Raw genomic sequence first — 20,532 nt, forward strand, 5'->3', positions numbered from 1 at the left:
AAATTCGTGCTGCTCACGATTGATAAATGAGAAAGGCCCCTCGTCTCCTTTTCACAAGGCAATAATGACCGGGGTTAATGGGTGGAGGTTGTACCTTGGTGTTGAAACCCAGTGCGTTCTGGGAGGTCTTGTAGAGTTCTGGGTATTTTAGCATGTTCTCTTTCTTGCAGCAGCGCTCAAATATACCCAGGGCCAGAGGAGGCATCGCTGTGAAGATCTATCACACACACACACACACAAAGACTAAAAAGTGATACAGTCGTATTTTACCAGGGGGTAAATCAGGGAGAATTCCATGTAAGGATTGAATAAGGAGTGTACACACTTACCACATTGTAAAGACCAATGCACCAACGTTCAAATAGAATCTGACCAGAGAACCCGTTCACGATCGCAAACCAGATCTAAAAAAACAAGATGAATGAGTGACTGAGGTTCTCTATTACACACTGACATCCATGTTGATCTCAAAGGGTTGCAGAATTATGGGAACTTTCACAAAATCCCAATGAGACATTAGAAAAAAAAACCTGGTAGGAGGATTTCCTGCTTATTCCTTCCTAATTCTGGGAATCTTGCAACCGTGACTTCTGGAAACTCTGGACCTTTAGTGAAATTTACCAGAATTGTTGCGGCTCTACTGAAGCAGCCCTACCTCTATGATGTACAACACTATGTTCTTGTAGAAACAGTACAGGATGCATTTGGACACTCGGTTGTAGTTCCATGCCCCATGGACTAGAAGAAGATTTCTCAGGTACTTAAACTGAAAAGACAGGGAACGAAACAGAGAGAGACATAGAAAGAGGGACATAGACAGAATAGCGAGACAGACGGAGCGAGACAGAGACCAGATGCCACATATTAGGGTTAGGTGATATCCAATATCATATCGTCGATTTGCCCTTGTTAAATAATGCCATAAATTATTTTATTGCCCCCTAAAAACCAGTCCTCAAATACATTCAGAAGTAATGATGTGTTAAGGTGATAAGAGGGGTTACCTGGGCGATAGAGTAGTCGGAGGAGTTGGCGGCCTGCAGGCCCTCGTTGCCAGAGATGCCCACGCCAACGTGAGCCGTCTGGATCATGCCCACGTCGTTGGCACCGTCACCGACGGCCAGGGTGATCACCTTCACCTGCCTCTTGACCAGGTCCACCACCTCCGACTTCTGCAGTGGAGACACCCTGGGCACACACGTGATATTGAATCATCACTGAATATGATTGTTTATAGCAGGGCTCTCCAACCCTGTTCCTGGAGAGATACCGTCCTGTAGGTTTTAACTCCAACCCTAAACTAGTGCACCTGATTCTAATAATTAGCTGAATCAGGTTAGTTCCAACTGGAGTTGGAGTGAACAGGAGTGTCTCTCTCCAGGAACAAGGTTGGAGTGAACACCGACAGGAGGGCTTCTCTCCATCTTTAGCAACATTCTGAATGGAGGGCTCCTATGCTGTGATTGGCTACCTGCAGCAGATGACGGCCTTGCAGGATAGGGCCAGGTCCAGGAAGTACTGGCGCACCTCGAAGCTGAGGGCGTACTTCAGGGTCTCGCCATCCATCACCAAGGCAACGTCGTTCTCCCTGTGGAGCGCCTCTCCCAGCATGCCACAGTGATGACTCAAAGCCGCTCGCGTCCCCTAGGATATAGTAAGTTATTGAATGACTGCCATTTAGCAGATGCCTTTTTCTTTATAGCTTTTTCTTTTTACCCCCTTTTTCTCCCCAATTTTGTGGTATCCAATTGGTAGTAGTTACTGTCTTGTCTCATCGCTGCAACTCCCGTACGGACTCGGGAGAAGCAAAGGTCGAGAGCCATGCGTCCTCCGAAACACAACCCAACCTAGCCACACTGCTTCTTGACACAATGCACGTCCAACCTGGAAGCCAGCCGCACCAATGTGTCGGAGGAAACACCATGCACCTGGCGACCTGGTCAGCGTGCACTGCACCCGGCCCGCCACAGGAGTCGCTAGTGTGCAATGAGACAAGGATTTCCCTGCCGGCCAAACCCTCCCTAACCCGGACGACGCTGGGCCAATTGAGCGCCACCCCATGGGCCTCCCGGTCACGGTCAGCTGCGACAGAGCCTGGGCTCGAACCAAAAATCTCTGGAGGCACAGCTAGCACTGTGATGCAGATGCCTTTATACAAAGCAACTTAGACAAACATAGATTTCTTTTGTACATGAGAATGGAATTCTCGTCCGTGGTGTTGCTAGCGTCATATAATAGTACATTTATGAACAACATGCTCAGAACAGAAAAGGCCTCATATCCAGTTGCTGTGGTTTGTTTTCTGTTGTTGACAACAGGAGGGCGAGATTGGGATTGACACTTACTTCTAGTGTCTCCTCGTTCACGACCAACAGCCCCATGTTCTTCCTCAGCAGCCTACACGAGTGACCTTGAGAGGCAGAGGGTAAGAAGGATTTCATTTGATGGTACTGATTCATAGTGGACCTAAGTGGGTCTGAGCACTTTTAGTGTGTATTGGCAGGTGGAGATGTGTGTGTGTGTGCCAGTCAGTCAGTCGGTCTGCCTCCTCACCTATATTGATGGCAGTCTCCTGCTTGTCTCCGGTGAGGATCCAGATCTTGATGCCAGCTCTGAGCAGAGTCTCTATGGTTTCGGGGACTTTGTCTTGTAGCTTGTCCTCTATGGCCGTGGCACCAAGCAACTGCAGGTTCTGGGGAAAAAAAATACAAGTGAAATACATTTCAAATACTTGAGGTGCACTTGATATAGCTTACCTGGTCCAATGGAACCGGTGGAGCAGCGGCAAAAAGTACAAATTCTTCCGACCCTGCTTTCCGTCAATCTTAAATCAAACATGTAAAGATATGGAGGCAGCCTACACCAATGCCACATCGTAGCTACATCATGAAAACTCTTGAGAAAGAATGCATTTTGTATCATCTTACGGGAAACTCTGTCACTTTATGATAGTATTTTCTGACAGCCAGAAGGCACAGGGTCCTTTAGAAAAAAAAAACAGTTGTAGGTCTACGGTGTGTCTTTATTTTATTGTAAAGACGGGTTTTTCTATTGGTTACCCTCTCGATGAGCTCATAACTCTCCTCCATTTTCAGAGCTCGGTTGGTAAGGGAGGTGGCGGCTCTCTGGTACAACTCAGCCCACTGCTCGTATGACTCATCTGAGATGTTGGTCACAGCGTAACACAACGTCCTTAGTCCTGACAAAACACACACAGATCGAGTGAGAGACAGAGAGAGATGATACAATGCTCCTGTACAGTACAGATCTGAGAGAATTGGATATGTATAAGAAACATAGTGAAATTCAGCCCAGCCAATCAGAGGGCAAGGTGGAGCTATTACCATATAGGTTAAACCTATCAGATCTAACCAGATCATTGCGAAAACATGAAATAACAACACTATACTTGCATGTGAAGAGGTTCATTGGCTAGCTAGTCCTACTCTACTCTACTCTGGTGCGGCAGGGTAGCCTAGTGGTTAGAGCGTTGGACTAGTAACCGAAAGGTTGCAAGTTCAAATCCCCGAGCTGACAAGGTCGTTCTGTCGTTCTGCCCCTGAACAGGCAGTTAACCCATTGTTCCTAGGCCGTCATTGAAAATAAGAATTTGTTCTTCACGGACTTGCCTAGTAAAATAAAGGTGAAATAACAATGCCATTGGAATGCGTGAGAACAGTGGAACTGTGGCTCACCCTCTGTGGCAAACTGCTCCAGGTGGTTGAGAGTGATGTCTTTGTACTTGGAGCTGTCCGCCAGTCTGTCGTAGATGACAGAGTCCTGTCAGAAAACCCACCCAGATTGTTGCAACAAACGTGGCTAATTCTTTGAATGTGCAAAGATATCATAGCTGTTTTTTTGTGTGTGTTTTTTATATATACCACAAATGGACATTGCACTGCTGCAAACTCATTTTATTCGCTGTATATTTCGAACATTTAACTTTGAGCTAATTTACAACATGCATTTAATTTACACTAAACTTTTCCAAAATGTTAATAGTTTGTAATAGAATAAGAAAACAAGTGTGACTATCATGAGAATGAAGAATATGGCAAAGATCAAAACAATTATTTTCTTCAAATGCATTGTATCTGAAAGTATCAAAATATATAATTTACACTCAGTGACCAGTTTATTATGTACCGGGTCAGACACACCTTTGTCTCCAGAACAGCCTGAATTCTTTGTTCAGATACCAGATAGATGGTGCCATGGACTCATGCTGCTGACGCTAAATCCCGACTCTGCCATCAGCATGACAACAGGAACCGAGATTCATCAGACCAGGCAATGTTTTTTCCACTCGTCAATTGTCCAGTGAGGGTGATCGCGTGCTCACTGGAGCCCTGTTTCAAGCTGATAGAAGTGGAACCCGGTGTGGTCGTCTCCTGCAATAGCCCATCTGTGACGAGGACCGACGAGTTGTGCGTTTCGAGATGCCATTCTGCACACCACTGTTGTACTGTGCCGTTATTTGCCTGTTTGTGGGACGCCTGTTAGCTTGCACGACTCTTGTCCTTGTCCTTCCACCTCTCATCAACTAGCTGTTTTCACCCACAGGACTGCCGCTGACTGGACGTTTTTGTTTGTCCATTCTCAGTAAACCCTAGACACTCGTGTGTGTGTAAAGCCCAGAAGGCCGTCTGTTTCTGAGATACTGGAACCGGCATGCCTGACACCGACAATCACTCCACACTTAATGTGGCTTAGGTCACTAATTTTTTCCCCATTCTAACATTCAATCAAACAGTCCTGGTTCTGTGGTAATCCTCTTCAGTCCTGGTCCTGTGGTGATCTTCTTTGGTCCTGTGGTGATCTTCCTTAGTCCGGGTTCTGTGGTAATCCTCTTCATTCCAGGTTCTGTGTTAATCCTTTCAGTCCTGGTCCTGAGGTGATCCTCTTCAGTCCGGGTTCTGTGGTAATCTTATTCAGTCCGGGTCCTGTGGTGATCCTCTTCAGTCCGGGTCCTGTGGTGATCCTATTCAGTCCGGGTCCTGTGGTGGTCCTCTTCAGTCCGGGTCCTGTGGTGGTCCTCTTCAGTCCGGGTCCTGTGGTGATCCTCTTCAGTCCGGGTCCTGTGGTGATCCTCTTCAGTCCGGGTCCTGTGGTGATCCTCTTCAGTCCGGGTCCTGTGGTGATCCTCTTCAGTCCGGGTCCTGCGTTGATCCTCTTCAGTCCGGGTCCTGTGGTGATCTTATTCAGTCCGGGTCCTGTGGTGATCTTATTCAGTCCGGGTCCTGTGGTGATCCTATTCAGTCCGGGTCCTGTGGTGATCCTCTTCAGTCCGGGTCCTGTGGTGATCCTATTCAGTCCGGGTCCTGTGGTGATCCTATTCAGTCCGGGTCCTGCGTTGATCCTCTTCAGTCCGGGTCCTGTGGTGATCTTATTCAGTCCGGGTCCTGTGGTGATCCTATTCAGTCCGGGTTCTGTGGTGATCCTCTTCAGTCCGGGTGCTGTGGTTATTCTCTCCTCTGCATGTTCGCATACAGTGGGGGTTGCGTGTCTCTCTGAGGAGACGTGTACGTGTCAATGGCGTAGTCCCTCACACTTGCCAGTGTGTCGTACTCAAGGGACCTGGACATTATGTTCACAGCTGTGTACGTGTCATTGTTGGGGTCAGGGTGAACACTACGTGTGACTTATGGTATCCCCTCCTCCAGTGGACCTCCTCTTCAGAATCCAGAAGATGAGGATTAGAAGAGCTCCAGCATCCAGGACAGACCCCCACCACAGGAACCAGGATGCTACAATGATATCATCTCAGCGCAGGAGTTCACTGTCCTCAGAGCTGAGGTTAGTGATGAGATAACTGTGTCCGAATACACTTTGTCTAAGTTGTATTATTGAAATACCAAGTATAAAATGTCCACTGCAGGGTTGGCATTACTGCTGCAGCTCAGAGTCACTGAACTGCCCTCCACTACTTCACCAGAGGGACCGATTAACACAAAATGTTTTGGGTTTTTTGTTGGCCATATCTGACATATCAGATATATCTGAGTCTCTTAAGGAGAGTGGAGATCCTCACTTTACAGCACAGGAGTAGCGGCCTGTATCCTCAACGCTTACCGGGTCTAGGTACAGGCTGTTGGAGTCGGCATCACTCTTTGGTACAGGCTGTCTGTTTTTATACCAAATAAAGTGTGTGTTCCAGAGATCCAGAGTACATTTGATACGGCATCTTAGGACAACTCTCTCCTCCTCGGACACCGACGTAGGATCCATCGCTAACAGGAGGTCTGTGACAGTCAGGATATCCCCAGGACTGGCAGCGTATTCCTCAGGAAGTGTTGTTCCTAATCTGAACCTGTACCTCAGCTGAGTCACTCTCTCAGGCCTTTAAATTGCCAGCATGGAGTCACTCCCATTGTTCCCATGGTATTCCACACGACCAGCGTAGTAGTCTGGGTCCGGCCTCAGATCTTTAGAATTCTTCGTTAAAAAACCAACATGAACCTTGTTCTGTGTAATGACTGGGATGTGTGTACATACTGGATTTGGCCACATATGAGCCCCTCAAGGCACAGATACTCCTCTTGGTGTAACTAGACACTCCAAAAGTCTTGGTCATAAAGACACACTGCAGGAGAGTGGAGATATCAAATCACATGTATTTATATAGCGCTTCGTACATCAGCTGATATCTCAAAGTGCTGTACAGAAACCCAGCCTAAAACTCCAAACAGCAAGCAATGCAGGTGTAGAAGCACGGTGGCTAGGAAAAACTCCCTAAACCCCCTCCCAGATATCCATGGCCTTTTACAGCACAGGAGTAGCTGGATTTAAATGTAGTCCAGAAATGGTAGCGCGAGATGAAGTGCTCTCATATAGTCATGCTGTCCATTCTCGTACCAGATGTCGGTGGGGTTTCCAATCAGAGTGCTGGTGATGCTACAGTACAGTATATTCCCCCTCATCACCTGCAGGTCTGTGACAGACAGGGCGACTCCACCGGAGCCATCTTTCCAACCCGACTTGTAGCTTTTAGACGTGAAGTAATACGTTGTGTTTGTCACCTTATCTCCGGTCTGATTGTCAGGGTGCGGTCCTCCTTTCTAGTCCCACGGTAACTCCACACAACCTGCATACCGTCGATCCGGGTTTCAGACGGCAGGGGGCGGCAGGGTAGCCTAGTGGTTAGAGTGTAGAGGCGGCAGGGTAGCCTAGTGGTTAGAGTGTAGAGGCGGCAGGGTAGCCTAGTGGTTAGAGTGTAGAGGCGGCAGGGTAGCCTAGTGGTTAGAGTGTAGAGGCGGCAGGGTAGCCTAGTGGTTAGAGTGTAGAGGCGGCAGGGTAGCCTAGTGGTTAGAGTGTAGAGGCGGCAGGGTAGCCTAGTGGTTAGAGTGTAGAGGCGGCAGGGTAGCCTAGTGGTTAGAACCAGGGTAGAGTGGTTAGGTGTAGGGGCGGCAGGGTAGCCTAGTGGTTAGAGTGTAGAGGCGGCAGGGTAGCCTAGTGGTTAGAGCGTTGGACTAGTAACGGAAGGTTCAAACCCCGAGCTGACAAGGTATAAATCTGTCGTTCTGCCCCTGAACAGGCAGTTAACCCACTGTTCCCAGGCCGTCATTGAAAATAAGAATTTGTTCTTAACTGACTTGCCTGGTTAAATAAAGGTAAAATTAAAAAAAAAAGACCCTTCACCCATTGATTACACCAGACTGTATCTGTGACTCAGCTCCAACTGGGATTAGCTGAGAGGGCAGATCCACCGATGACCCCTTCACGGCACAGAAACTCCTCACATCGTTGTGTAACCACCTGTCACAGACAAGAGGACGACCACGTACACAAGTCCTGCCATTGTTGCATCTCCGACGGCGCCGTGTGGTGAGGTCTTGTAAGTCTTACTGACAGTGCAGGGGGAGCAGACAGTAGTTGACTGTAAGTGTTCAAAAAACCAGGGTAAGGGAAGAAGCTGCTATAGGGCTGGCTTCCCTTTTTAGAAACAGGGTTATTTGGCGTTCTTTGGCGTTCTCTTCCCACCTCCGAAGACACACAAGAGACATCCACATCAAACCACACCCGGAAACCAACTAACGTTTGAATTCAGTCATGGCAGCTAGCATTTCTTAATTAACCAAATCTAAAATGAGTCCAAATCAGGAAGTACAATCGCCCTTCAAAGGATGTGTAAAAAGCTAACTCTGCAGTTGCATTATGTTCATTTGAGGAACACATAAAAAACACACGAATGTGTGTAGTCTTGGTCCTCCATACTAACCGCTCCTTTGCAGTAAAGTCGGATCCGCCCGGACGGCGTACGCATGATGACCGACATCCTTTTGCGATCGCTAAAGAAAAGAGTAAAGATCAGGATTTTCAAATGAGAACCAAGAGACAGATACAGTCCAACAATAGACAGGACACATCTACAACGACTCGTCAAATGCATACAAAAACTACCTTGTAAATTCCAGGACATTCAGCAACTCAAACCTTTGCTCTGTTCCCAGCTGTAAACAAAGACAAACAATGGCATGTGTTCCTATACAGTAATATGTAGCATGAATAGCAGCTAGTAATCAAAACTATTAATCTAAATATATGGCTCTGATTCAAACAAACATTGTTTAACTCTAATTCTGCATCACATAATAAATTGGTTCCACTTACAGCGTGTATGATGACTGAGTCTGGGGTCCGTCCACAGAACACAAAGCCCAGGCTGCTGGCTGCTCTCACCAGGGCCCCTTCATCTAGACAGGGGAAAGGAACATCGCAATAAAGTAAACTTGACATTGTTGGGGATTTTCAAATTCAGGAGTGAAGCTGTAGAATCATTCTAGAATCAAAGATTACACTGTACAACGTCATAAAGGCAATAGAAGAAGAGGTGGAATATATTAAAAGAGGTATAATATAGTAGAAGGGGTGGAATATAGTAGAAGGGGTATAATATAGTAGAAGGGGTGTAATATAGTGGAAGGGGTGTAATATAGTAGAAGAGGTGTAATATAGTAGAAGGGGTATAATATAGTAGAAGGGGTATAATATAGTAGAAGGGGTGTAATATAGTAGAAGGGGTGTAATATAGTACAAGAGGTGTAATATAGTAGAAGGGGTGTAATATAGTACAAGAGGTGTAATATAGTAGAAGGGGTGTAATATAGTACAAGAGGTGTAATATAGTACAAGAGGTGTAATATAGTAGAAGGGGTGTAATATAGTAGAAGGGGTGTAATATAGTAGAAGGGGAGTATATAGTAGTGCTTTGGCAAAGTGGGTGGGGTTATATCCTGACTGTTTGGACCTGTCTGGGGGTATCGTCGGACAGGGCCAGAGTGTCTCCCAACCCCTCCTGTCTCAGCCTCCAGTATTTATGCTGCAATAGTTTATATGTCGGGGGGCTACGGTCAGTCTGTAATATCTGGAGTGTCTCTCCTTTCTTATCCGGTGTCCTGTGTGAATTTAGTTATGCTTCCTCTAATTCTCTCTCTTTCTCTTCTTCTCCCTCTCTTCTGTCAGAGGACCTGTGGACTACCTGGCCTGATGACTCCTTGCGGGCCCCAGTCCACCTGGTCGTGCTGCTGCTCCAGTTTTAACTGTTCTGCCTGCGGCTATGGAACCCCTGACCTGTTCACTGGACGTGCTCCCGGATCTGCTGTGTTGGACTCTCTCTCTCCCGCACCTGCTGTCTCTATCTCTGAATGATCGGTTATGAAAAGCCAACTGACATTTTCTCCTGAGGTGCTGACCCGTTGCACCATCTACAACCACAGTGATTTTGATTATCTGACCTACCTGGTGATCTATGAACGTTTGAACATCTTGGCCATGTTCTGCTATAATCTCCTCCCGGAACAGCCAGATAAGAGGACTGGCCACCCCTCAGCCTTTCTAGGGTGTTTTTGCCTAACCACCGTGCTTCTACATCTGCATTGCTTGCCGTTTGGGGTTTTAGGCTGGGTTTTTGTACGGCACTTTGTGACATTGGCTGATGTAAAAAGGGCTTCATAAATACATTTGATTGATTGACAATAATAGTAGAAGAGTTGCTATATAGTAAAAGGGGCGTAATACACCTCTTCTGCTATAATACTGTAGAAGAGGAAGAAGAGGTGCAATATAGTAGAAGAGGTGTAAATCCAATGCATTTGAGAACTACCTGGGGAAGAGGCCTGATAGACTATAGTGTCCTCAGTCTTCTCAGGAACGGCAGTCTGGCACACAGCCATCATGGTCAGAAAGTCTTGGATAATAGTGGCTGTGGGCTGGGCGCACAAACACAATTAATACACACAAAAAAATATAAAAAAACGTTGATACTGACAGCTAGTACATCGTCTAACGGTATGTACTCACGTGATCATTGTGGAGATTCTCCGGTAAGGTCGGATCGCCAAAGCCCTCTTCCTCAGGACTGTCTGTGTTGTGTCTTTCAAACAACAACAAAAACTAATATATTACATACTGACATGTTTGGTTTATCTACAATTTTAAATATGTTTACAATTGAGATGTGAATAAAGATCTGTCCAACACCACATAACTGTGTGGACAAGCACTACAGTAAAAGACAACGAGATACAGTTGAAGTCAGAAGTTTACATACACTTAAGAGTTATTAAAACTCGTTTTTCATCCACTCCACACATTTCTTGTTAACAAACAAGTTTTGGCAAGTCAGTTAGGACATCTACTTTGTGTAGGACACATCATTATTCTAACAATTGTTTACAGACAGATTATTTCACTTATAATTCACTGTATCACAATTCCAGTGGGTCAGAAGTTTACATACACTGAGTTGACTGTGCCTATAAACAGCTTGGAAAGTTCCAGAAAATTATGTCATGGCTTTAGAAGCTTCTGATAGGCTAATTGACATAATTTGAGTCAATTGGAGGTGTACCTGTGGATGTATTTCAAGGCCTACCTTCAAACGCAGTGCCTCTTTGCTTGACATCATGGGAAATCAAAAGAAACAGCCATGACCTCAGAAAATAAACTGTAGACCTCCACAAGTCTGCTTCATCTTTGGGAGCAATTTCCAAAAGCCTGAAGGTACCACGTTCATCTGTACAAACAATAGTACGCAGGTATAAACACCATGGGACCATGCAACCATCATACCACTCAGTAAGGAGAAGCGTTCTGTCTCCTAGAGATGAACGTACCTAGGTGCGAAAAGTGCAAATCAATTCCAGGACCACAGCAAAGGACCTTGTGAAGATATTGGAGGAAACAGGTACAAAAGTATCTATATCCACAGTAAAACGAGTCCTATATCGATATAACCTGAAAGGCCGCTCAGCAAGGAAGAAGCAACTGCTCCAAAACCGCCATAAAAAAGCCAGGCTACGGTTTGCAACTACACATGGGGACAAAGATCATACTTTTTGGAGAAATGTCCTCTGGTCTGATGAAACAAAAATAACTCTTTGGTCATAATGATCATGGTTATGTTTGGAGGAAAAAGGGGGAGGCTTGCAAGCTGAAGAACACCATCCCAACCATGAAGCATGTCGGTGGCAGCATCATGTTGTGGGGGTGCTTTGCTGCAGGAGGGACTGGTGCACTTCACAAAATAGATGGCATCGTGAGGAAGGAAAAGTACGTGGATATATTGAAGCAACATATAAAGACATCAGTCAGGAAGTTAAAGCTTGGTCGCAAATGGGTCTTCCAAATGGACAATGACCCCAAGCATACTTCTAAAGTTGTGGCAAAATGGCTTAAGGACAACAAAGTCAAGGTATTGGAGTGGCCATCACAAAGCCCTGACCTCAATCCCATAGGACAATTGTGGGCAGAACTGAAAAATTGTGTGCAAGCAAGGAAGCCTACAAACCTGACTCCATTACACCATCTCTGTCAGGAGGAATGGGCCAAAATTCACCCAACGTATTGTGGGAAGCTTGTGGAAGGCTACCTGAAACGTTTGACTAAGTTAAAACATGTTCAAGGCAATATTACCAAATACTAATTGAGTGTATGTAAACTTGAGTGTATGTGATAAAATAAATAAAAGCTGAAATAAATCACTCTACTATTATTCAGACATTTCACACTTTTAAAATAAAGTGCTGATCCTAACGGACCTAAAACAGGTTATTTTTTACTAGGATTAAATGTCAGAAACGGTAAAAAGCGGAGTTTAAATGTATTTGGCGAAGGTGTATGTCCACTTCTGACTTCAACCGTACCTATCCAGCAAAGTACATCGTATTATTCATGCTAATTCATGCCTATAAAATGGTTGGATTTAACGCAAGTCCTTCTCACCCGTAGGCGACACCTGCAATGGAGCACTTTTTAAACTGCATCACGTTGCAGGTGAGAGTGCCTGTTTTGTCAGAGAAGATGTATTTGACCTGACCCAGTTCCTCGTTTAGGTTGGACGTCCGTGCCATGGCAGAGGTATCCGTAGGCTCATAATGCATATCCATGTCCTGAACACACACACACAAACACATTCACATCACCAATAGACTTTGCAGCACAAACAAGATGTGGAGAAAGTCATTGCATAAATTGAATGGCCCAAAACTACCATAGTACGGATATCAATGTATGCTCACTCACGTGTACTAGATCAAATTCCATATTTGCCAAAACTTCTCGCCAAGCTTTTGAAGTAGATACATTTACTCCTGTGGTATTATTCCATTTAAACATCTACTGAGAGTGTTCACTACCAGAATTAAATTGAAATTGACCGCCACTCTGAGATACCAAGTTAGAGGCTGTGTAGTGCAGTGATTTTCCCTCCCAGTTGATGAAGTAAGAGGCTGTGTAGTGCAGTGATTTTCCCACCCAGTTGATGAAGTAAGAGGCTGTGTAGTGCAGTGATTTTCCCACCCAGTTGATGAAGTAAGAGGCTGTGTAGTGCAGTGATTTTCCCTCCCAGTTGATGAAGTAAGAGGCTGTGTAGTGCAGTGATTTTCCCACCCAGTTGATGAAGTAAGAGGCGGTGTAGTGCAGTGATTTTCCCTCCCAGTTGATGAAGTAAGAGGCTGTGTAGTGCAGTGATCTTCCCTCCCAGTTGATGAAGTAAGAGGCTGTGTAGTGCAGTGATTTTCCCTCCCAGTTGATGAAGTAAGAGGCTGTGTAGTGCAGTGATCTTCCCACCCAGTTGATTAAGTAAGAGGCTGTGTAGTGCAGTGAGCTTCCCACCCAGTTGATGAAGTAAGAGGCTGTGTAGTGCAGTGATTTTCCCACCCAGTTGATGAAGTACGCCTGGATGAACTTGATGACCTCCAGGGTGACCAGTAGACTGATGGGGATGAGGTTGTTGAAGAGGATGATGAAGGTGAGGAAGTTGAGGCCAAAGTTGGCAGCGCCACCATCTGGTAGGAAGGAGTTAGAGCAAGTTACACAGAGAAATTACCTTTAATCTCATTTGAATCCAGGTGCCACAACAAACCCTTTCTTTAGACCTGGGACATGTTCACTAGGGATAAAACGGTGCAAAACAGAGTTAAAAAAAAAAGAAAAGAAAAGGAGTTATAATCTGAACACTGGTTTTTGGTTTTGCGACAGTATGCCTTTAAAACATGACTAGCTCGGTGGACACATTGTTTACCATGGGCCATGGAATTCACATATAAAATAATCTACAGCTCTTACTTCTAAACAAGCTCTATTTTAACAAGCTCTTACTTCTAAACAAGCTCTATTTTAACAAGCTCTTACTTCTAAACAAGCTCTATTGTAATGAACAATGGGGTCTAAGTCACTAGTCTGGGGGATACAACCAAAAACATTTCTACAGGCCTCAGAGAAAGGTTGTTACCTGGAGGTGCTAGGACTACAGTGGTAAAGAAATAAAAACACCATGCCATTACTTTTACTGAGAGGGTAATGGTTCATGTAAATTATTATATATCAGACATTTGCTGGGCACTAAATTGGGATCATACACAAGTTACAGTTGGTATTGGTATTATCCAATAATTGCTATTAATTCATTGGTATAATCCAATAATATATCAGTCTGATAGAAAAGTGCCTCTATGATCATATCCATCCAACATCACGTTGTACTAACAGAATAAAGTAACGTAGAATAGAGTTAACTAGAATAACGCAAAGTAGAATTTAACGTAAAGTAGAATTTAACGTAAAGTAGAATTTAACGTAAAGTAATAAAACATAACGTAACATAAAGTAACTTAACATAAAGTAACTTAACATAAAGTAACTTAACATAAAGTAACTTAACATAAAGTAACTTAACATAAAGTAACTTAACATAAAGTAACTTAACATAAAGTAAGGTGACTCACAGTTGAGGTCCATGTACCAGGCGAAGTCCCCGTACTGGGTCTTCCAGAGTGTCTGTCCGGCCGAGCAGACCAGGGAGATGGCCAGCAGGCAGCCGAACAGCGCCAGGATCAGGGTGTTTGTGATGTGCTCCACGCTGGACAGCTTAAGCGGAGGTCGCGTGCTGTTCTGCATCAGCTTGGTGTCGTGCCCGGTGTACACCACCATGCCGTTCACCCACTGGGTGTTCCGGAGCCGGGCTCCACGGAGAAGGATCTGCTCCGGACCTAAAGGGACGGGACTGAGGAGAACGAATCGGTGGATATCAGATTTATTGCAACCCTAGGAAGTAGTGATTCACACTAAGCTGTGTCAGAGGGTGGACACTTTCTGAAAGGACTGTATGAAAGAATACTGAGACAGAACTTTTCCTTGGCACTGTGCTGTTGAATGCTCTATGGAGGTCTAGGCTGGGTTACTGTCGCTGTAGAAAGGGCTAGGACCTATACAGATATATATATATATATATATAGAATTGATTGATAGATCTCTCTCACCGATGACCCTCTAATCGGATGACGCCTACAAAGTCGTAGAGGTGGCGATTGGGGCTTTCGCACTCCATGCACCCGCTCAGCCGCGACAGCCTATCAGCATCCTTGTCATGCGCTGTGACCTGAAGACCCTGGTTGGGGAAGGAAGAGGTGCAGGGGTTGAGTTGACGAGCTGACTCCTCCTATCTGGGCCACAATGTAACGTATTAAGTGGTATGTTTGGTGTGTCTGTGTATGCGTCTGTGTGTGTGTGTGTGGATGAATTAAGAACCTTCACCTGTCGTATCTTTAGGTTGGTCTCCCCGTCTAAATTCGAAGTCTCGATGTAGCACATAGCATGTGGCTCGCTGGTGAAAAGAAAGTGGCCGTCAAAACAATCTAGAATGCATCTAGAATGGTGTTCACAGAAGTTATCTAACAATAGGGGAAGAGATGGGTAAGAAAATAGATCCAGGGAGAGAACAACAATGCTACAGTAGCCATAGCAACAGGGAGACAGTAAAGCACTAAACTCCAAGATGAGTGTGCTCTGTGGTCTAATAACTAGGTGTGTTATCAGTACAATAACCTAGCTAGTCCTTTGATTTTAGACAGTAACGTAAAGAGGAAGAGATGCCTGGTACAAACAGAGATCGTGCCAACAAGGGGAGCAGTCCCGCTCCGCAGGATTCAAGTATGACACGGGGCATTTGGCATTTAGCATGTTCAAATAATTAAGTAGGATCCTTTCTTCCTCTTGTGTCCTTTACAACCACGTGGACTAGTAAAAAGGTGATAGGTGCAACACTGTACAAAGGGTTTGATTTTAGCCCCCAATGCCAGTAGACTACAAGACCCCGACCTGGAAGCCAGCAGGACGAGGTCTGCCGGGAGGTGGTCCCCGTCACTGGCTCTGACTACGTCCCCGACCGTCACCTAAGTTACCCGCAAAAGAACGTACCAGGAGTGACCAGGCAACGGTAGGGGGTGCGGACAGAGACATGGGCACACAGGCAGACAGACAGAACACAGGGAACGGTCGGGGTGGGGGTGCGGACAGAGACATGGGCACACAGGCAGACAGACAGAACACAGGGAACGGTCGAGGTGGGGGGTGGGGACAGAGGCATAGGCACACAGGCAGACAGACAGAACACAGGGAACGGTCGAGGTGGGGGGTGGGGACAGAGACATGGGCACACAGAGACACATTGACAGACAGAACACAGGGAACGGTCGGGAAGGGGAGAGGGAGGGAAAGAAAGAGTGAGACTACTTCAAAACAAGATATCAGAACAACTAACACAGATAGCGTGACCTACTGAAGCTAGAAGGGAACAGAGGTTACTGAAGCCTAAAGCAGAGAGGCATAACCACAACAAACTACCAATCTAACGTCTGCGATTCTAGCACTACCTGGAGGACAGCACGATCGAGTCTGCAGGGATGTATTCTCTCCCATTTAATGTGACTACATCTCCGACCTCTACCTGCAAAGAACACTACGGCAATTACTAGACATTATGTAGATAAACTCAGCAAAAAATGAAACGTCCCCCTTTTCAGGACCCTGTCGTTCAAAGATGATTCCTAACAATTCAAATAACTTCACAGATCTTCATTGTAAAGAGTTTAAACACTGTTTCCCATGCTTGTTCAATGAACCATAAACAATTAATGAACATGCACCTGTGGAACGGTCATTAAGACACTAACAGCTTACAGACGGTATGCAATTAAGGTCACAGTTATGAAAACTTAGGACACTAAAGAGGCCTTTCTACTGACTCTGAAAAACACCAAAGGAAAGATGCCCAGGGTCCCTGCTCATCTGCGTGAACATGCCTTAGGAATGCTGCAAGGAGGCATGAGGACTGCAGAGGTGGCCAGGGAAATAAATTGCAATGTCCATACTGTGAGACGCCTAAGACAGCGCTACAGGGAGATGGGACAGGACAACTGGGACAGACGGGATAGCTGATCGTCCTCGCAGTGGCAGACCACGTGTAACAACACCTGCACAGGATCCGTACATCTGAACATCACACCTGCGGGACAGGTACAGGATGGAAACAACATCTGCCAGAGTTACACCAGGAACGCACAATCCACCATCAGTGCTCAGACTGTCCGCAATAGGCTGAGAAAGGCTGGACAGAGGGCTTGTAGGCCTGTAGTAAGGCAGGTCCTCACCAAACATCACAGGCAACAATGTCGCCTATGGGCATAAACCCACCATCGCTGGACCAGGCAGGACTGGCAAAAAGTGCTCTTCACTGGACCAGACAGGACTGGCAAAAAGTGCTCTTCACGAGTCGCGGTTTTGTCTCACCAGGGGTGATGGTCGGATTCGCATTATCGTCAAAGGAATGAGCGTTACACCGAGGCCTATACTCTTGGGTGGGATCGATTTGGAGGTGGAGGGTCTGTCATGGTCTGGGGCGGTGTGTCACAGCATCATCGGACTGAGCTTGCTGTCATTGCAGACAATGTCAACACTGTGCATTACAGGGAAGACATCCTCCTCCCTCATGTGGTACCCTTCCTACAGGCTCATCCTGACATGACCCTCCAGCATGACAATGCCACCAGCCATACTGCTCGTCTGTGCGTGATTTCCTGCAAGACAGGAATGCCAGTGTTCTGCCATGGCCAGTGAAGAGCCCGGATCTCAATCCCGTTGAGCACGTCTGAGACCTGTTGGATCAGAGGGTGAGGTCTAGGGCCACTCCCACCAGAAATGTCTGGGAACTTGCAGGTGCCTTGGTGGAAGAGTGGGGTAACATCTCACAGCAAGAATTGGCAAGTCTGGTGCAGTCCATGAGGAGGAGATGCACTGCAGTACTTAATGCAGCTGGTGGCCACACCAGATACTGACTGTTTGACCTTTGATTTTGAACCACTGAACTTGTTCAGGGACACATTATTCCATTTCTACTTGACACATGTCTGTGGAACTTGTTCAGTTTATGTCTCAGTTCTTAAATCTTGTTATGTTCACACAAATATTTACACATGTTACGTTTGCTGAAAATAAACGCAGTTGACAGTGAGAGGATGTTTCTTTTCCCCCCCCCCCCGAGTTTACATGTGTTTAAATCATTAGCTAGGTCTAAATCCTAAGTCTCTCCCCCTAATGAAGAATAAACTACTAGGCAATGTAAAATATGACAACTTAAAATGTACACCCTATTCAGTGACAGACTGTTGCTCAACTTAACCATTGAATCACTAGACATCAAACAACAATTAGCGTTTAGCCCATCTGAAGGCAGAGGAAAGTAAGCAGAAAATACCTGACTCTGGCCTGATATTGAGTGACATACCTTCTCCCAGTGAACAATCTCCCATGCTCCATTTCTCAGAACTGACAAAGAGAGAGAAGGCAGAAATAGGGAAACAGGAAGAGGAGAGGGGGGGGACACACAGAGAGAAAACTATGTTAGCAAATCCTGATACTAAAATCTGTCCAATAACCTACACCTGTTTGAAAAGCAGTAATAAGATCAATCATTTCAACAGTTTCTTACCTTGGGCCTCCTTCCTGTTGACCACCCTATCTGCTTTGTGACGTTTCTGTTGGGAAGAACATTCAAAAATGAAATTATCTCTGTCCAATGGTTTTATTGTATGTCAAGCATCCTTCATCCAAAGGACATTTTTATGGAATCAGTTTTAAGACAATCAAAAACCACACGGTCAGCGAGTACAAGAAGACTTTCAGATGTGCACTTGGGCACGTTGTCAGAGAACACATAACGGATGTCCTCTCTATAGAAATAGAGATATATATTCATGTCATTCTGGTTCTATGGTCCTCACCAGATCCTCAACGATCTCCTTCAGGGCTGCCACCAACAGGATGAGGATCAAAGGAACCAGGGTAGTCCACCGTCCTGTGGGAGAAACATCCGGAATTTGCTACCAGGAGAATGGAGACAGACATAGTTAGTCTGTGTGTTAAAAGTGATAGTTAACCCCTTTTTTTTTTTTTTTTTTTTTACAAAACTGATTTTCTATTAAGTCGTTTAATAAGGTAAAACCTAAAAAAAAAAAAAGTTAACTATCCATTTAACAACCACGATGTGTGTCTGATAGGTGAGAATTTCTGTCTGCTAAACAGTGCTGAAATGTGCAAAATACACTGTGTAATTATTTAGACCACCACCTGCAGTAGTGCAATGAACAGGAAGAATGAGTTAGCAGCCCTCCTGAACTGAGCGTATAGGAATCGAGGCAGGAAGGTAAGCGCATTGTATTTGGCTGTGCTGGAAAAGGCGAGAGAGAAACACACAACAATATTCAGCAGCACGGTAAGAGAAATTATCAGGTGTTTACTAAGAATTGACTGGGCAAAATGGTCATTGCCAAATAATAACATAGGCCTACAAATGAGTTTACTTATAAAATGTAAACACTCGGGCTACCTGACGTGATTGGTGCAGAACTTAGTGAGTTGAGGCTGATTGATGAATATAAGTCTGGCATCCTCAAGGTCAGCTATAGAGGTCCTCGATGTAGCTTCCTCAATCTTCTCATATCCTATGGGATAACGGTAAAAAAGACATCTTGCCCCATCAAGGCTTTACAACAACTGATAGGCTTTTAACATACCAGGTTTCTGTGTGTAATTACTTTCTCCTGCACATTCAACCATGTTGCAAGACCATCGCCGCCCTGTATGGCACTGGCCTATAGGCTAAATAGATTAGAGTGTCTAAGAAAGACAGTGTAGGAGTGCGAGAAGATGCAGAGTGTAAACTCATTTAGACACAATCAATGATGTATATAAGCCCTAGATTGCATTTTGCTATGTATTTGCCATTGAGAGGATTTGACCGCACGGTCGGCCATATTGGCCCTCCCTAGTAGGAGCAGTCTGCCATAGGAATAAATAGAATTATACTGTATTTCAATTAAACTTTTGAAGGACAAAAATCACATGTACAGTATTTAAATATGTTTGTTGTTGTAGCGGGGACAGTAACATAAGTAATCTCAGAAAAATATACATTAAGGAAAATGTTTATTTTTATTTATTTTTTAATGTTCAGCTCGTATAATATATTTTAAAAGTATGCATTAAGGTGTTTGCAATAGAGAAAATGTAGCAACAACGAATGTAGACATTAATGAATGCATTTTGGGGGAGTGCCAAGATGGAGGCACGGTGGCATCAAAACAGCACCCCCAATTAGTCATCTAGTGTATAATATATATAAGTCATTGGGCCTAATCCTGACTATCTGCAGGAGCAACAGAAGCTTACACTACACACAAATCTTCCATTGACATCAATGCACACCTGAATCATAATCTTTTTAATTCAAATCTTTAGTTAGACCAACAACACTTTCACTGCATAGGCTGTGGAACCTTCAAAACCTAGCTAGGCCTATTTAACAGTCAACAGACAACAAAGAGCTTAATTCAGTGGTCATGCCCACATAAACATGGTGTGATCTCATGACACACTAAGAGCGATTTTGCCCACACAGAATCCTCATACAGTACAGTATAACCATGACAAAGACAATTGATTCCACTGTTACTCGTGCATTACTCTGTAACTGCACTGTCTTCAAGAGGAAATTGGGGGAGAAATCAAGGGCCTCTGTCATTAGCTGGTACAGCCCTTGCTTTCTTAGTGAATGCAAGATTTGGAGACAACGGAGTTAATTGAATAGACGATCACGGTCATCAACATGACCATATAAAATGCAGCTAATAACTTCTGAGAGTTTTGTGCTTCAGTTCAGAAAATCATTAACAGGATACAATATCTTGAGAGAGTCCG

The 20,532-nt window shown here is 45.0% G+C and overlaps 1 protein-coding gene across 5 annotated transcripts in view; it reads right to left on the reverse strand.

Annotated features, from left to right (window-relative positions):
- The window catches only part of LOC135508486 (probable phospholipid-transporting ATPase IA), a 32,744-nt gene that overhangs the window by 11,376 nt on the left and 836 nt on the right, over nt 1–20,532 (reverse strand). The window contains exons 2-26 of one of the 5 annotated variants that reach the window (XM_064928717.1): nt 19,163–19,277; nt 18,904–19,003; nt 18,558–18,656; nt 18,266–18,311; nt 18,062–18,102; nt 15,598–15,671; nt 15,034–15,103; nt 14,760–14,887; nt 14,226–14,503; nt 13,159–13,286; nt 12,223–12,389; nt 10,300–10,372; nt 10,103–10,208; nt 8,611–8,693; nt 8,401–8,450; nt 8,219–8,288; nt 3,696–3,780; nt 3,060–3,199; nt 2,554–2,692; nt 2,346–2,410; nt 1,472–1,644; nt 1,005–1,188; nt 656–766; nt 330–404; nt 95–217 (exon numbers count right to left, since the gene is read on the reverse strand). In XM_064928717.1, coding sequence (XP_064784789.1) covers nt 95–217; nt 330–404; nt 656–766; nt 1,005–1,188; nt 1,472–1,644; nt 2,346–2,410; nt 2,554–2,692; nt 3,060–3,199; nt 3,696–3,780; nt 8,219–8,288; nt 8,401–8,450; nt 8,611–8,693; nt 10,103–10,208; nt 10,300–10,372; nt 12,223–12,389; nt 13,159–13,286; nt 14,226–14,503; nt 14,760–14,887; nt 15,034–15,103; nt 15,598–15,671; nt 18,062–18,102; nt 18,266–18,311; nt 18,558–18,656; nt 18,904–19,003; nt 19,163–19,277 — 2,723 coding nt within the window. Of the gene's footprint in view, nt 1–94; nt 218–329; nt 405–655; nt 767–1,004; nt 1,189–1,471; nt 1,645–2,345; nt 2,411–2,553; nt 2,693–3,059; nt 3,200–3,695; nt 3,781–8,218; nt 8,289–8,400; nt 8,451–8,610; nt 8,694–10,102; nt 10,209–10,299; nt 10,373–12,222; nt 12,390–13,158; nt 13,287–14,225; nt 14,504–14,759; nt 14,888–15,033; nt 15,104–15,597; nt 15,672–16,151; nt 16,226–18,061; nt 18,103–18,265; nt 18,312–18,557; nt 18,657–18,903; nt 19,004–19,162; nt 19,278–20,532 lie in introns of those variants that run through there. The other 4 variants (XM_064928721.1, XM_064928718.1, XM_064928719.1 and 1 more) reach the window with 4 other exon arrangements.

Source organism: Oncorhynchus masou, chromosome 21, assembly GCF_036934945.1.
Source record: "Oncorhynchus masou masou isolate Uvic2021 chromosome 21, UVic_Omas_1.1, whole genome shotgun sequence".
Taxonomy (NCBI): domain Eukaryota; kingdom Metazoa; phylum Chordata; class Actinopteri; order Salmoniformes; family Salmonidae; genus Oncorhynchus; species Oncorhynchus masou.